The following is a 16,466-nucleotide window of genomic DNA, read 5'->3' on the forward strand; positions in this document are numbered from 1 at the left end:
GAAACTGAGCATTCACAACTTCAAATCCACCTTAAAATCATCAGAAAGAAAAGGATGAGTCTAGAACAGAGACTAGTTTCTCTTCTCAGGTTTCTCCAAAATCTTAATTATAAATTTCTTGCTGAACCTATGTAAGCTAGTTAAAAGACTCCTGAGATGTTACAAAACGGAAAAACCAATTCCTTTAAGACAGAGCTGGCACAGAGCCAGGAGCAGATTCATCTATCAAAACAGGACTCGAATCAGCAGTCAGAGTTCATGAAACTGGGATAGATCATGGGTTCAAAAGAGTGTTACACTGGGCCAAGGAGGGAAAGAATCTTTCCATGAAAAACAGACCAAAACCCCAGAACAGTTTGCTGGATACATGTGAGATGCACAACAGTTCCTTTTTCTAGGCTACAGAACTAGGACCAGGACTACCGACGAACTCCAAGAATAGTAAAACACAGACCCATAGCCATAAACCTGCTCATCAGAACAAAGGGCACTTACTTTCAGACTGGATTCCCTTTCTAGGATGAGAGTATAGATAACCTTAAAGGGATTAATTTAAAGTGCCACCTGTTTGCTTTTGTATGAGCTATAATTTTTATCTAAGGCCACAAAGAGATAGAGAAGGCCTAGCCTTTAATATCAATTGCTATTATAGTTACTATTTACTGAGCATCTACCTGGTCAATACTAGTTATATTTAAAAGATGAAAAATTGAGGCTTGGAGATGTTAACTGTCCAAGGTCACACAGCTTCAAAGTATCAGGCTGGGATTTTATGCCAGAGTTCATGCTGTTTAGACTGTATTTCCTTTTAAAGAACTACTTTTTCAAATTCATCTACAGGCCTCCTCCTCCAGCTCATCTCTGAAAATCCTATCTCACAGGCTCATTTCTCTGGCATCTCTTTAATCTCAGAAATAGCAACAAATTTAAAGGAGCATTATTTGGAGACCGGCTTTAAAAAAGAGATTAAGTAAAACATACCCATCAGGGGCAGGAGTACTCTACTTAAGGTCCCAAGAATCACCCTCCAAAGGGATTCAGAAGATTCATGGATATTGTCCTATGAGCACTTCCACCACTTCTTTCTCCCAAGCCCCTCCTATTACCTCCATGGAGCCAGCTTTTCGGTTCCGAATGAGGGGTGATCTCCTTGGGTGGCCAGGACCCTCAGAGGGCTGTGGTGAAGTCTGCAATGCCCGGTCTGGCTCATCTGGTGCCTTCCTCGGGCACAGGTTCTCCATGCTGCCTTGGTCTGTTTTCATCTCCTCATTCTAAGCCACAATAGGCACAGACAGGAGAGGTGTTAATGGCCTCCAGCCTCCTAATCTCAGACTTCCCAACCCTTTTACCTCCCTACACTGTCTCCAAGTTTCCCACCACTTGATTCCTAAATCCTCCAGTCCCAAATCCAGGCGCTCTAACCCACCTCAGAAGAGGCTGGACGGAATCCACAACCAGTTGGGGCACTGCCTTCTTCCTCAACACCTTTCACTCCAGGGCTAAAGTGCAGCTCCACATGGAATCGCTCCTCTGATAAGGGATCCTATGGGGCATCACCAGATGAAGGAGCAGTTGGAGGAGCTAGATATGGCGGTGGAAGACCAGGCAGGGACAATAGAGAGGAACTCAAGAGGATATATCCTCCCGGGCCGAGGTTTCAGTGTCTCACTCCACTCTGGCTGGTTTATTATAGCTTCCCTTTAACTATGGTCTAGTGTTACATACAGGATTCTCATTTCCTCATCACCACTGTTTGAGATTCACCACTTGGCTTGACTTTCCAACTTCCTCTTCTATGACCCTCCCCACCCATCTCCCACAATAATTCAGCTTTGCTTCAGTGCAAACAGTAGGAGATATAAAGATATCTTTGTACAGGCAGATGAAGAAGGTATATATATGTGTGACAATTTTTGAGAAAAAAGACTCATTATAACATTGTCCCAAATTCCATACCCACCCTAACACCAGACTTATATGTTCTGTGGTATCTCTCTGGCTCAATACTGTTCCAAAACTCTTTTTCTGTCCCAGTAGGAACCTCCTAGATGCTCTGTGCCATGCTGTGCCTACGTGTTACACCTAGCAGGATTCTACAAATTCTAAGGATAAAAAAGTTTTTTCCTAAAAGGGGAAGGAGGAGAAAGAAGGGACCCACCCTCTCCTCATCCCACCCTGTTAGCTCCTCACCCGTGTATTGTCCTCATAGAGCATGATGACAATCTGGGTCATGTAGTTGAGCTCTGAGATGGCACCAAGGTAAGCCAAAGCTCGCTGCCATTGTGCATCCTGGGTCTCCTACCGAACACAGGAAGATGTAAGCCAGTGCTTACCAAGAGAGTCAGGGAATGGGCAGGGAAACAAGGGGAACAGAGAAAGCTTACAGTAAAAAAAAAAAAAAAAAAAAAAAAAAAAAAAGGCAGGAGGAGGAGAGTAAAAGAATGCTGAGAAAAGATGTTCAGAGGCAGAAGGAAGAAGAAAGATCCTTACATCAAGAAGACCCCCATAACGGAAGACACTGAGTAGGGAGTGGACGTGGCTTTCGCTGGTAAAATAGAGCCGTGTTCGAACGTGGCGGCCTGGGGAAAGCACTCCTCGGGAGTACCTGAGGTAATAGCTAAGTCACTCACATCATCAGATAATCCTCTTCCCACCCCTCCACACACGTCCTCTTCCCACCTTAAACACTTCTCTCCTTTCCATCCCAGGATCCCCTCCTTCTCTTCTTGGTTCCCCAAGCTGTCCCAGTCTGGATTCCCCCAAGGGCTCCCCTGACATGCCCCTCCCTCCATCCAGCACCCCTCCCAGCCCTCCCTCACAGGGGATGCAGCTTGTTGACAGACTCATCCTCGTGGGTTCTCTGCAGGTCAAGTAGTATCTTCCGCAACAATGGAAGACAGAAGCCCACAGCAATTTCCAGTTTCTCCTCCCGACTGATCCCGTACTCCTAGGGGCCATAGGCCAGGAATAATAAGTACTCAACGAATCCTGTTTTCCTCTTGCCTCATACTCCCAGGCCCGAGATCATGCCTGTCTTCACCTCTGGTCTACAACTTCTTTCATATCCACCACATTCCCTCTCTCCAGGTTTCTCCTGAGTCTCTTATACTTACTTAGAGCCAGAGTAGACCCTGAGAATTGTAGCAACTCAAATAATTCCTTCTCTAAGTTTCCTTGTCCTGGCTCCTCTACTGCCCCCTCCTTTCTGCCTTTTCTCTCCTTCCTCACCCAATACCCCAATCCCTAAACTAGATCCCTTATATGAGACATACCTGAGGAATGACCACATCAGCCAATGCCTTAGAGAGACGTAGCAACTCTGCTGTGCCTTGAAGTCCCAGACTCGCATTATGCTGTACATCATACTTGACACAGTCATAGATGTCAGGAATCTTACTGATATCATAGCGCCCACTCTTCTGTCGAAAGTCACGCTCCAGCTTGCTCCAACGCTGAAGCATTAGCTCTAGTGTCTCACTGTGGTAGAGTTGCAGGTCTGGAAGGAAGACAGGCAGAGAAGTCAAGATTTTACCTCTAACAAAAGACCCTAACAAACCTGAAGTAGAGCCAGAGAGATGAGGATGCCTTGTCATTTAGGAGAGGACACAGGAGTGTCTGGGAAACCCATCTCTACCTGAAACCTTGAAGGGAACATGGTATTCATACCCACCCACAGAGTTGGGGTCCTGCATCCGTTCCCAGATCTGGCGAGTAAGGTTTTCAATCAGGGCAAACACCTGATCACAGACCTTCACAGGATTCTGAATGATAGCCATGGAGTTGAGTAGGGCAGTGCTTCCAGTGGGAGCCAGCTGTGGAGTATAGAGAGATGAAAAGCAAGATAGGCTCAATGCCAATTGCCCAGATTCCTGTGAGCTTATTACAGAAACTGCTTGCACATAAGATCTATTGGCTCTCTCCAATGAGCACTCTTATGCTACTGGGCACACCAGCTGTGCTAGAGCCTTCTGATGAGGGAACTGCTCTAGCACACAGTCATCTGAGACGGGTTGATGGTAAACATCTTGGAGTCCACAGGAAATAAAATAGACTTAAATTCTTTTCTGGGGGGTTCTAAAAAAACACATGGAAAATGCTGGGGGAATAAAGATAAAACCCAAATCCCTCAAAATAGTCATAGAATATTTTCATGAATGGGTAATAAAGATAACATTATTGTATTCCTCTAAACAAGATAATAGCTTGAACCTACAGTAGAGGGGCTGCCTCAGAACTAGGTACCAACTCAACACAGAATGGAGAGGCAGGAAGATTGTGGATGGAACACACACATTCTCTACCTAGGTCCTTATGAGCTCCATCCTTGCTAGCAAAAGGAAGCAAGGGTGAAAGGGAAGGTGGCTTAGTTTTTTGGGATTTGACATTAAGCAGAGGATTAGAAAATAAGGGAGCAAGGTCCTGCCCTTGTCAAGTGCTGCTTAGAGAAACACAGAAAAAGCTGTTCTCTAAGCAATGTGCTCAGCTACTTAGCTCATTTAAGACTCCATTGGAAATGGTTACACAACAGTGTGAGTGTACTTAATGCCACTTGACTGTACACTTAGAAGTGGTTAAAGTGGTACTACAATTTAAAGAAATAAATAATTTTTAAAAAGAATCAATCAGAAATAAGGAACTCAGTGGTGGAACGGTGGGAAATCATAGTCTAGCACATGATCTTCAGTCAATAGTGGCCTGGATACACATGAAGAAGGAAGACATTACATAATACCACCCACTGTGATTAATACTGTGAGGCAGTATACAGCAGTGGCTAATAGCCTGGGCTCTTAGGTTAGACTCCTTGGTTCATACTGACTGGGTGACCTTGTAAAGGTTGCTTCAATTCTTCTGAGCCTAGGTTTCCTCATCTGTAAAGTGGGGAAAAAGTAGTACACGTCCACAGTTCTTACGGTGGATTAAAGACAGCCATTAATTTTGTGTCACCTTCCCTTTCCTTTGAATCTAGATTGGCCCTGTGACTGCTTGACCAGTAAAAAGTAACAAAGTTATGTTGGGCTACTTCTGGGCCTACACTTTTAAAAAGCTTGGAAGCTTCTCCTTTGGCAAAGTCCATTTGAAGAAGTCTGGCTACCATGCTAGAGAAACCATTTGGAGAAAACATGTGGAGAGGAGAGGCCCTGAGACCAATGGAAAAGCATGAAAAGAGAGAAAGCCCAGCCATCCCAGCATTCTAGCTGAGCCTGCAGATGGTTCCAACTCCAACATCTGGATAACATCTGCGCAATTTTAGGAAAGACCTCAAACAAGACCAACTGAGCCTAGAACTGTGAGTAAAACAATAAAATATTGGTTGTTTTAAGTTACTGAGTTTTAGAATAGTTTTTTTATGCTATAGTAAATAATTAAAACATTCTTTCATTCAAAATCCTTGGGACCAGCTGTGTTTGGAATTGAGAATTTTTCAGACTTCAGGAAGTTAATACAGAGCATATGCTATATGTTACATAATACTTCCAGCAAGGCCTAGAGCATCATCAAACACATTTATATTTATGTAGCAAAATGTATCACCGTTTACACTAAATATCTTAATAGGGATTAGAAATATTTATCATGTCAGGTTTTGCTACCAAATGAATCTTGGTGCCAACCCTATAAAAATCCTTTTGATTTTTGAAATTGTGGATAAAAGATTATGGCCCCATATTTATCTCAAAGGGTAAGGATTAAATGAGATAATATATGGAAAATATGTAAAATAGTGCCTGGCATATGATAAATACCATTATTGATCCCTATCATTTAGAATTCTAGGAATTTGGAATCAGGGTTATATTGGACAGCAAGATAGGGAGAGTCTGACCTGTTCATAATCCTCAGGGCCAAAGGGTGCATCCCGCTGCAAAATATGGTGAAGCTGAGCCTTCACCCGGTGCTGACAGCTGCTCAAGGAATCGCCATCGCTGTCCAGAAGCCCATTCATGTTAGCACTCTTCACCATTTGTACCAAAATGGGTGTCAGCTCCCCTTCTAGAGCCAGAAGGCCCTGGAAGGGAAGCACAAAGTCTATTAGTTTTCCTTCCGGTCTAGTGTAGTCCTCCAAGGCCTAAATGGTCAAATGAGAGCTGGCTAGAAAAACTGGGGTATAGGTCAAGGGGCCTACTCTCACTAATTATTCTCAGCTCATTCTCAGTATTACAGAATGGGGTTGGACACCAGAAGAAACTTCTCTGAGTCGGCCATAAACACCCTAAAATTTCCCAACTAGTTCTCCAAACTCTCTGCTTCTTTTCGTAAAGGAAACTGGGGCTGTGGGAGAACTGCCATGCGCACCTTAGCAAAGGCAGCAGCAGTCATCTGGACACGGCCCTCGTCAGAGGCATAGATCTTGAGATCATGGCGGAAAGTGCTATGAAGACGAAGCAGCCCACAGCCAGGGAAGCCAGCATAGTCACCTGGGGGCAAAGGGGAGGACAAGGAATGCATGCCATAAATACCCACATGGAAGAAAGAATGCTCATTTCCCTTTTAACTTCACCATTGCCTCAGTCCCTTCATTTCCCCAACTCATCCTCTAATCATTTTATCCCAGTCCTGCTAGGTGTTTACTCCCCCAAAATACTCACCCTGTCCTCCAGGGTACATGCAGCGAAAAGCTCGCCCCAGCTCCTCAGCCTGAACACGGCCATCAGGAGTCAGTTCTCCACCCCATTTCAGTACCAGCAGAAGAGATGGGGCCAGAGCCTCCTGCTGTGGGTCTGCAGGAATAAAAGACAGTGACTAGGTTTAGACTTGAGTAAAATACTGGAGACATCTAAATATTAGGTCTTTTGATGAGCCCAAAAAGGTAAACTGGGGTAGAGGTCATCCAAGGGTTCAAGAGTAAGAGAGTCGAATGATAATGGGAAGGGGGTATTATATCTTACCTTGCCCCTCATTAGAAGCTTTTACTCCATGAGGGTAGTAAGTCAACTGCACCTTCCGGTTGATGCCTGAGAAATGACCATACCTGCAGAATAAATTCATAGTTTACTTTCTATCCCAGCCCCCAATTTTCACTGTTATTGGCTCCCTTTTCCTAACCCTTTTCTCACATCTCCAGCACAGACTTCAGCTGCTCTAGTTTCCCAGTCTTCTCTTCGATCTCACCACTTGGTTCTTTCTCCAGTTCAGCCAATAACAGCCTTGTGATGTCCAGCACCTCCTGGAGGAAATAATAGGGTATCCATGCAGAAGGCCAAGTCCTGGCCAGTGACCCTTTCATCCTGGTGTCTCATGGAGGCCACCAATCCCACACCCTCTATCTTTCTCATTGCGCTGCTCTTCCAAGTCAGATTCACCATTTTACCTGTAGCTGCTCAGGCCTCTTTAGTTTTAATTTCCCTGTCTTGTAGCCACCATGTTTTTCAAATAGACTAAAAAACCTGAAGAAATAAGGAGAAGCTTCAGTATGGCGTGAGACAATCAAAGCCTCTGGGATCTGCCCCCCTCCCCCGCACCCATTTCTCTCAGAAAAACTGATTTGTCTAAATTAGGGCATTATTCCTACCTTGGGTGTGTCACTTCCATCTTCATTTTCTGCTTGGGGGTACGATCACCATGACGAATAATCGCAATGACACAGCGAAGTTCCATCCTAAGATAGGGAATGTTTTTAGAGCCTCTCCCCCATCCTACCCCTCACCACCTCCCATTTTTTCATCCTATTTGATATGTCAAAGAACACAGGAAAACTATCTGAGATTAGGAATATAGGTAAGTTTAGTAAAACTGCCTAGAAGAGACCCAGGCTCTACTAGTCAGAATGCACAGGGTCAGGAAGAAGCCACCGGTCTGACTTAGGTGCCTTAAGGAAATTATTCCAGATTTGTTACTTTTGCTTACATAGTGCCAGATGTGGTAGGGACAATGGGAATGTCCTCGGCCTCTGTGGGGATGGACCATGGGATCTGGAACTGTGGGGCAAGTTCCCGCATTATGGTGTTCCTAGAAGGAGAAACACGAAGAAGCTGCATGAAATGCTTGAACCAGAACTACATGTATAAATGAAGCTCAGCAAAACTAGCACATTGTAGAAGAATCCATTAATATAAAGCCTAAAAACATGCAAAATACACCCGCAGATTTGTAATAAAAATATTAATAAATGTATGGGATTGACAAACACCAAATACTTCTGGGTGAGAAGGAAGGAGACATAATTAGAGAGGGGTATGGAGGGGCTTTAACTATATTCTTAATATTTAATTTCATAAGCTCAATGGTGAACACATGGATACATACCATGTTCATCATTTCTTATACATTTTTGATGTTTTAAGTATTACATGATGAATTTTTTAAAGTCAAGTTGTAAAACAGTATTATAATATGATCACATTTAATACAATAGTTTGTTTATATGTGGTAGAAAAAGGAATACTATTACATCTAAGACTGTTATCAGTAATTACCTCTGGGTAGTGCAGTATTGGGAAGGCAAGAGGGCTGAAGAGCCTTTTCTCTATTTTCCCTTTTCACTTTTAAATCATTTTTACAATATTTAAATTAAAAAATACAACAAAGATTAAATTAAAAAATAAAGTAAAAGCTTTCTTCTCTAAGCCCATCCTCCTCAGCCCAAATCACTGTGTCCCTTACCCTAGAATCTTGGCACAGTCATCGTAGTATTTCATCGAATTCTTGACAAAACTGAAGCCATTGACGTCACACACAAAGGAATGACCATTGGCACGAAGAAGGTCAAAACCACAAACTGTTTGCTGCAGGGCAAAGAGTCAAGATGAGAAGAAGAGAGCCATTCTTCCTTCTCAGACTCCTCCTCCTATCTGTCTCCCTCATTACACAGCACCCCTCACCCCATGGGACTTCCTCTACCTTAAAAGCTACGCAGACTTTCCTGGCCACCAGCTTTTCCATGGCCGTCAGCATGACTGGATATCGAATCTCTTTCCCTTCACTGTCTCGTTCGACCTTCCCATCCAAAGCTGGAGATTTTCTAGCTTCAGCATGGGCATAATCCGGTCCCACTGTATATACCTGCAGGTACATAGCATCATTGAGTATGCCCACAGCTCACCCTGCATATGAGAAGACAATATGAGTACTAGCTCTGTAGCCTAGTGTCAGAATAAAAAAAACAAAAACACAAAAAACAAAACAAAACAAAAATGCCCTGAGCATAAAGAACAAGGAAACTAACATTTTTCTTACTGAGCCCTACTGAAGTATGATTATGAAGGTTTCTCCTAGGGACTCTGGCACTATTGTCTAGTCCAGGGGAGGTGAAACTGATTTTCACCAGGCACCACATCAGCCTTGTGGTTGACTTCAGAGGGCCAAAATAATTTTAGGACTGTATAAATGTAACTACTCCGTAATGGTTAAGGAGTTGAAATTACATTCGGCCCTTTGAAGGCAACGGCGAAGCTGATGTGGCCCCCAGTGAAAATGAGTTTCACACCCCTGGTCTAGTCCTTATTAAGAAATAACTTACTGACATTATACCATTTTCCATGTTACCTTTGCCCTTGATCTGATAGTGACAATGTAAATATCTGCTTTCCTCACTTGTTATCTTCACCCGAATATGAAAGCCTCTCATATTCACACTTTATTTCCTATGACCCCCCTCCACGTGCTTCTACTTACTCCCCAAGCACCCCAGCCCACCCAGACATTTATAACCTCTGAAATCCCTGTATCCACCATAACCTTGACATCTGTGCCATCTGTTGGCATAAACTCCTCATATATGTATGACCCTGTCTTTCGGACGCTGCTCTCAGGAGAGTAAACGCTGCTTCGGCTGCCAATCTTTGAAAGGAAAAAAGGAAAAAAGAAAAAAAGAATGTTGTCTTTGGTTTGTCCCCAAATCTCCCAGCTTCCCTCCCCACAACCTCACTCTGGTCCTTCTATGGCTCTGACTCCCCCACACCTTACGAAAGAGGCGCTGGCTTCCTCCTCCAGCTGAGCTGGGGTAGTAGATGTAAACATTGTGGTCCTCTGCACTCACTGGCTTCTCCACAAAAGGCTTGGGAAAGACAGCTCCGTTTACCTCTACGTGGTCTTCACCTTCTATCAGGTTGCACTCTGAAAGTAGGTTTGGGGTCATTCCTAGGACCTAGGATTGTAGAATACTTCTCCTTTTTCTCCAACTTTTAATCTCCGCGACCCTCAGATTTCTATGACCATGTCTTAGTAATTAATATGGTAATATCTATATGGTATATAGATACAAGACTATCTATATAAAAGGTCCAAGGCTGAGTCCAAAGACCCATGGCTCTAACTCTACCCATAATCTAATAACCAAAGCCTCACTTGGACAGGTGGCACATATGAGATGTCTACAGGATAAAGTGCTGGGTTAAGCCAAAGAAAGCAAGGCTGGGCAGGACTGGACAAGACCAGGTACTCACCCTCAGGCCGGGCAGGGTCACGGTTCAGCACAGCATATCGAGGCAGATCAATGCCCTCCTCTTGCAGGATCCGGTACACCTCCCTCCTGTCACCCCAGAATGAATTAGTTGGGAGAGGTAGGGATGGTGACTTTGGGAAGGAACTAGGGATTTTATTTGCTTAAGAACTGGGAGATACTAGGGTGCAGAACTCAAGAGAATATGGTAAAAAATTAAGCATGTTTAATTCTGCCCCTCCCAGACTGGGTTCTCTAAACAGGCATAATCTCAGGGCCACCCATCCCACCAGTCAATAGAAAGCCATACCTATCCTGGATGTAATACTGCATAACCAGGTCATTGATAAGAAAGGGGTTTCGAAGCTTGGAGTAAGCAACAGCTTTGTCCAGAGGGAAGCCTGGGATGGAAAAAGGAAATAGAGACCAAAGAAAGAAAGTGAAAGAGAGTGAGAAAACAGCAAGAGAAATAGACATTAATTAAAGCTATTAGTAGCCATTGAACTCCTCTACCATCCCATCCCTTATCCTTCTGCCCAACTTCTCAAGTCTAGAATGTCCATCAGGAAAAAGTAAAAAAGAAATTGTTTTTGGATCCCTCCAGGAACTCAGTTCTGTCAGAGATCCTAAGAGTCTTAGAGCTGTCCAAAGGTTCAATATGGGATTTACGTTACCCATAGCAACTCCGCCAAGATGTAGGGAAAGCAAACCCCCTTGCACTGCTCTCTAGTGTGTTGGGAAGAACTGAAACCCTCTTCACTATTTGACAATAAGAACCTCATTTCCCAGTCCAGTATTGCCCACACCTTCCCCATTCCTTCCCATTTTCCTTCACAGACCCTAACCTTTGGAGTGGAAAGAGATGAGGCAGTGGCAGGATGGCCAGTTTTCCACAGGTTCATTGAGGATCACATCTTCTCCCAGGATAATAACAGTCAGGTAGTCAAATCTGCAGAGTCGCTCTAGGATTTGGGTCATTGGCTTGGACTTGGATTTCTTGGTCATGGCACAGATGCCAACAATGATCTGAGGTTCAGGAGGCTACAGAGAGGAGGAGCTGTCAGGAACCCAGGGACTTCCCACCTGGACCACCCCCATCAGGAACATCCCTATCAGGAACACTGTCTCATCTCTTTAGGGCACAGAGTTTCTTGCCAGGGTAAAGGTTGCCTCCTAACTTAGGTCTAGATTGGGGTGCCTGTAGAGATTCCTACTGTTTACAGATAGGAGCATTTCCATAGTAGGAAACTTGTGCTCAGGCAAAAGAGCCAGAGAACCAATAACCATGAGACAATGTGGTAGGGGCTTCAAAGGGAGGAAATCCAACCAGTCTCCACTCCCCCTCCCCTTAATCAGGATGAGGCTTATTTATGAGAGGGAGTCTATGCATTTGGAAAGAATAGCGGGGTGCCTCCATCCAAATGGAATTTCAGTTCTCTATAACAGGGGTCCCAATACCAAGTTACATCATTTTCTCTAGTCTTACCATTTCATCCTCCTCATCCTCAAGGAGCTCGCTGTCGCTCTCTTCTGTCCTCATGCCTATTGGATGGGTGCCCAGCCCCTCATCTCCAGCTCCAAGGAAAAAGTGGACTGTGGCACTCTCACTCTCACTGGCCGGCAGTGACCACATCCCCGCCGGAGCACCCACTCATCCCGCTCTGCTGTGGAGGGTTTCCCATTAGCTCAGAATCCAAGCCCCACAACAGTAGGTGTGGGTGGGGGATGGGGAATGAGGAAATAAGAGGGAACTACAAGGGAACTAGGGGAAACAAACAAAGCTATGGTAAGAAGGATCAACAGGAAAGGAGGCACACGGGCTAGACTGAAATGACTAGTCTCCCTTTTTTGTCCCTGCTCATCCCACCTCCAACTGTGAGACTGATAAGAGGATCAGTAGATTAACCCTTACAGTGCTGGCATGTCCCTGATTCTGCCAGCAGAAAACAACCGTTAGCTCCAGTAGCAAATGGGAAAGGCAGTTCCTCATGGAAGGCCACTGTCAATTCCTATGAGAAAAGGTTAAAGTGACATTTCAAACTCTGAATTCATTCCAAAATGTTCCTAGCCCTTCTCTGCTTCCCCACAGTAGTGTTGAACTCAGTGATTTAATTCAATGGCAGAGGGATGAGAAAGATCAGCTGCCCTTGCCCTTAACCCCCATTCCAGTCCTACCAAAGGATTAATTCATAAAAACATTTATTAAAAGCACTATATGTTCTACATATTATCAGAACATTAACATTCTCCGTTCCCCCGTCTCTTCTTCATCTGCTCCACCTTAAAAGACAGATGCCCAAGTTCAGAAAATCTGTTCAAGGAAAAAGGTCTGAGACTGGCTGTGAGGCTGAGGATACAGGCACCCAATACAACAGCCTCCAACCCAGTCTCAGACTGAAATTTCAATTTTCTATCTACCATCTCCTGGTACTACAGACCCAAGGCTGGTCTAGGCCAAGGTGTCTCACACCAGAAGATACAATGGAAAAAAAACCCTGCCTAGAATCAGAACAACCTGGCAGCTTGACTTCTGCGTACATACACCTAGAGTAGTGGCGCTTAACCGACTGTGAATGTGCTGTCCGGGGGACATCTGCAGGAGACATTTTTGTTGTCACATCTGGGGAGGTGCTATTGGCATCTGGTCAGTAGACACCAGGGATGCTGTTAAATATTCTAAAATGCATAGGGTATTCCCCCACAACAAAGAAGTACCCAGTCCAAAATATTAGTAGTACCAAGGTTGAGAAACCCTGCTATAGAGAAACTCTCCCATATAAGATATGTGCCAAGATGTTCATAACCTCACTGTTAGTAATGGGAAAAACTAAAAACAACTTAGATGCCACAAGCCGAAGAATGGACAAATACAATGTAGTATATACTACAAATGATAGACTAACAGCAATTTAAAAAACTGAATCAAACATCATGGATAGCTTCCAAAAGCAAACTGTAGAAATACATATAGCATAGTTCCATTTGAATAAATAAAAATATCACATAAGTTTATGACTGAATTTATAATTAGTATAAGTATATAAAAGGACTGGAAAGACAAACATCAAATTCATGATAGTGGTTACCTCTGAGGAGAGGGAAGAATGGAACTGAGAGGAATTCAAATGGAACTTCACAACCCTATCTTTCAATGTTTACTTCAACTTTAAAAATCTAAAGCAAATTATACAAAAGTTAACATTTATTAATACTAAGTTGTGGGGATACGGGTATGTTACTTTTTTTCCAAAAATAAAATTGAGTCACACATCAGTAACTTTCCATATTCTCCAAAAGTTCTCAGAAATATTGACTGATGACTCTAAGAGAAGCTACAAACTCCTTAAGTTAGTCTTAATTTAGGGGCTAATTTAGTCTTATAGAATTTTAAAATAGTCTTCAATAATAATCACTTTCTGTATTTTTATTTAAACCCTTCCATTATAAGTGGGAGTTGCAGCTTTGATTAGAAAGGTGCAATTAACTTTTATAGAAACCTTGACCTTTCCAGCCTTCACCATCTGCTTGTCGTCTCCCTTGCTCACCCACCCCAGGTGCACAATATTCTCCTTAGACATAACATTTCCAGTTGTGTGCTGCAGTGTGTGTGTGTGTATGTATATGTATGTATGTATATATATAAAATCTCCCCTCCTGATTAATGCACTCCTCCTCCTTTTCAGTGACATTACCCAATTTCCATGACTTGTGGCGTTCCTAAAGTCCCTGTATCATTTAAGCATGCATAATTTTGTTGCAATCTTTATCCTTTCTCTGAAGCAGGAGCTTTTTCTTCATGTTTAAGATTCCTAACCTTTCACCCTTTTTTCCACTAAGTCCTTCCTGGTTTTCTATGGAATATACAGTCACGTTCTTGTAATTCTGCTACAATGGTGTAACAGGGCATAGTAACAGAAAGGGAAAGGAGAGTCTGTTCACAAGAGAGATGAGAGGTCTAAATTCATAGTTAACAAAGCAAAAATAGAAGCCTGACAGAAATAGCTATGAAATAAGCCAGGATTTATTTAGCTGTACCTTGGGGAGAAGGTTGGGCTTAATGTGGTGTTCCAAGAGCCAGCCATTCCCGTTTTCTGTGGTCTTCTCCCATTCCCTCTCACCCAGTATGTTGTTGCAAAGGAAAACTTTAGACTCTACATTAGGTTAAAGGGCAGTCTTACTGTGGACGGAAGACAGGAAGGGAGGGAGGAAGGGAGGGAGGATATAGGTAGGGAAGGAGAGAGGGAAGGACAGGTGGGCAATCTTCTCAGGAACATGTATGCTAAATCATGAAGAAGGGGTAATTTCTTTATCCCTTAGAATTTAAGGCTGCTTGCAGTAGTCCTCTAATTTCCTTAATCGCCATCCACTTGATGGAGGGCTCCAACTGGGGTGAAGGGGAAACACCAACAGGCAGGAATACTTCCAACACTGTAAAACTCCTCAGGTCACCAACACTGTCTCCTTCCCCTAGCTCCTTCTTGATGCAATATTTTTAACCCTTCATACAGACCCTCATTCTGACACTGATGAACTGTGCTGATGCCCTTGTCCTCAGCATCAACTCGTACTGCCTTCTTTCCCCAACTTGTTAAAATGACTCTTCATTGACTCCCCTAACCACTCCCATCACTGATCAACTCATCCAGTTAATAATCGAACTAACCTCTCACTCACTGGTTCCCCAGCATTAAACAGTCCTTCAAACTCTCGGATGAGTCACCACACTCGGTGACATATTTATATGGAACACTCAGTGATCCCCCACAAGGAATGCCCGAGATTCATTCTTTCCTCACACTGCCCCTCTCCAGACTCCCGTTCTCCTCTCTCTGCAACGACCCCTTCCTCAAGCTGACCCCCCATTCTGACTCTCCCCCTCCTCACAGACTCCCCAGCCGGACCTCCTCCCACACCAGCTCCTCTGCTCTCTCAGACCCGCGCGCGCGCCTCCTCTCTCCGACCCTCCTCCGTCCTCTCGTCGCACAGCTGCCGGGCACGGATGCCGCCCTTCAGTCCCGACTCCGCTAGCCTTTGCCCGCCCCCGCCTAACCCGCTTACTCTTCCTACGGTGACATTGAGGCCTGGCCGCAGTTCCCCTTTCCGCAGCTGCCCCCAGCCGCTACTAACCAAAGTCCTCGGCGCCAACCGAGCCCACTCTCCCCAGCCCACCCCCTCGGATACCGCCCCCAGCCCCCAGCCACTCCCCCACCGCCCCCAGCCCTCACTCACCCGCCTCCCCGCACTCGCGCAGCCGAACCTGCCGGCAGCGACACCTGACAGCAGCCCAATCAAAGAGCGACTTCTCTGCGATGCTACCAATCAGCGGAGGGCGCGCACCGGCAACACAATCAGGCTGCGTTGGCCGGCGCTTCTGCGCGGAGGAGAGTGGCCCCTAGTGGCTCTGTGGAGGAAGTGCAACCTGATGCTCCCTCCTATTTCTAAATGCGTGGCCGCGCTCCAGATGCGTGGTTTAGACACCTTGGAGTGAGACTGAGAAGGTGGGGTGAGAGGAGGTGAAAGAGCGGGAAGCCGGATGCAGAGGAAAAGACAGAGTTTGTGCCCCTGCACTTCCTTGAGGACAAAACTAGGTCGTTCGTTTGTTGAAAAAACAGGGTATGATATACCTGCCTAAGAGATGCAATAAAAATAAGTTGGAAGTGTTAACAAATGTACACAAGCGAAGGGGAGGCTGGAGGCAAAAGCAGAGACAAAGAGAGAAACAGATCAGAAGTTAAGGGACGGAACAGAGAGACTTATTTATGGAGGAGTCAGGTAAGTGGATGGACATGGAAGACTGAACAAGGTGATCCCTATTTCCTCATTTTGTTTGCTCTCTTCCCTCTAGATTTGATTGATTCCTGGGCTTGCCTTTAATAGCTGTGCAGCCTTGGACAAGTCACTGAACTTCCCTCACCCTCCGTTTTCTCATCTATAAAAGAATGGAATTAAAAACCTAACTCAAAATGTGCTGATTATGTGAAAGCATTTTTGTATATGTTTGTACTGTTCTTCTCTTTGCAGCTTCACTTAGATTTCCCTGATCAAAACAATTCCAAGTTCCTTAGTTCTCCTCTGAACCCTTTGG

At 44.5% G+C, this 16,466-nt stretch overlaps 1 protein-coding gene across 39 annotated transcripts in view; it reads right to left on the reverse strand.

Moving 5' to 3' along the window:
- The window catches only part of PPIP5K1 (diphosphoinositol pentakisphosphate kinase 1), a 42,649-nt gene that overhangs the window by 24,729 nt on the left and 1,454 nt on the right, over positions 1 to 16,466 (reverse strand). For 11 of the 39 annotated variants that reach the window (XM_045201144.2, XM_045201142.3, XM_045201159.2 and 8 more), the window contains 24 exons: positions 12,294 to 12,390; positions 11,868 to 12,045; positions 11,227 to 11,422; positions 10,692 to 10,782; positions 10,386 to 10,471; positions 9,902 to 10,056; positions 9,679 to 9,780; positions 8,842 to 9,003; positions 8,605 to 8,726; positions 7,849 to 7,950; positions 7,514 to 7,600; positions 7,313 to 7,388; positions 7,059 to 7,168; positions 6,891 to 6,973; positions 6,591 to 6,722; positions 6,298 to 6,419; positions 5,828 to 6,010; positions 3,671 to 3,812; positions 3,273 to 3,496; positions 2,820 to 2,947; positions 2,491 to 2,605; positions 2,191 to 2,298; positions 1,427 to 1,543; positions 1,107 to 1,271 (listed from right to left, as the gene is read on the reverse strand). In XM_045201144.2, coding sequence (XP_045057079.1) covers positions 1,107 to 1,271; positions 1,427 to 1,543; positions 2,191 to 2,298; positions 2,491 to 2,605; positions 2,820 to 2,947; positions 3,273 to 3,496; positions 3,671 to 3,812; positions 5,828 to 6,010; positions 6,298 to 6,419; positions 6,591 to 6,722; positions 6,891 to 6,973; positions 7,059 to 7,168; positions 7,313 to 7,388; positions 7,514 to 7,600; positions 7,849 to 7,950; positions 8,605 to 8,726; positions 8,842 to 9,003; positions 9,679 to 9,780; positions 9,902 to 10,056; positions 10,386 to 10,471; positions 10,692 to 10,782; positions 11,227 to 11,422; positions 11,868 to 12,014 — 2,955 coding nt within the window. In that variant the 5' untranslated portion in view covers positions 12,015 to 12,045; positions 12,294 to 12,390. Of the gene's footprint in view, positions 1 to 1,106; positions 1,272 to 1,426; positions 1,544 to 2,190; positions 2,299 to 2,490; positions 2,606 to 2,819; positions 2,948 to 3,272; positions 3,497 to 3,670; positions 3,813 to 5,827; positions 6,011 to 6,297; positions 6,420 to 6,590; positions 6,723 to 6,890; positions 6,974 to 7,058; positions 7,169 to 7,312; positions 7,389 to 7,513; positions 7,601 to 7,848; positions 7,951 to 8,604; positions 8,727 to 8,841; positions 9,004 to 9,678; positions 9,781 to 9,901; positions 10,057 to 10,385; positions 10,472 to 10,691; positions 10,783 to 11,226; positions 11,423 to 11,867; positions 12,144 to 12,293; positions 12,391 to 14,416; positions 15,197 to 15,439; positions 15,459 to 15,610; positions 15,724 to 16,466 lie in introns of those variants that run through there. The other 28 variants (XM_071221968.1, XM_071221967.1, XM_045201151.2 and 25 more) reach the window with 19 other exon arrangements.

Source organism: Desmodus rotundus, chromosome 7 (genome assembly GCF_022682495.2).
Source record: "Desmodus rotundus isolate HL8 chromosome 7, HLdesRot8A.1, whole genome shotgun sequence".
In the NCBI taxonomy this organism is placed as follows: Eukaryota; Metazoa; Chordata; class Mammalia; order Chiroptera; family Phyllostomidae; genus Desmodus; species Desmodus rotundus.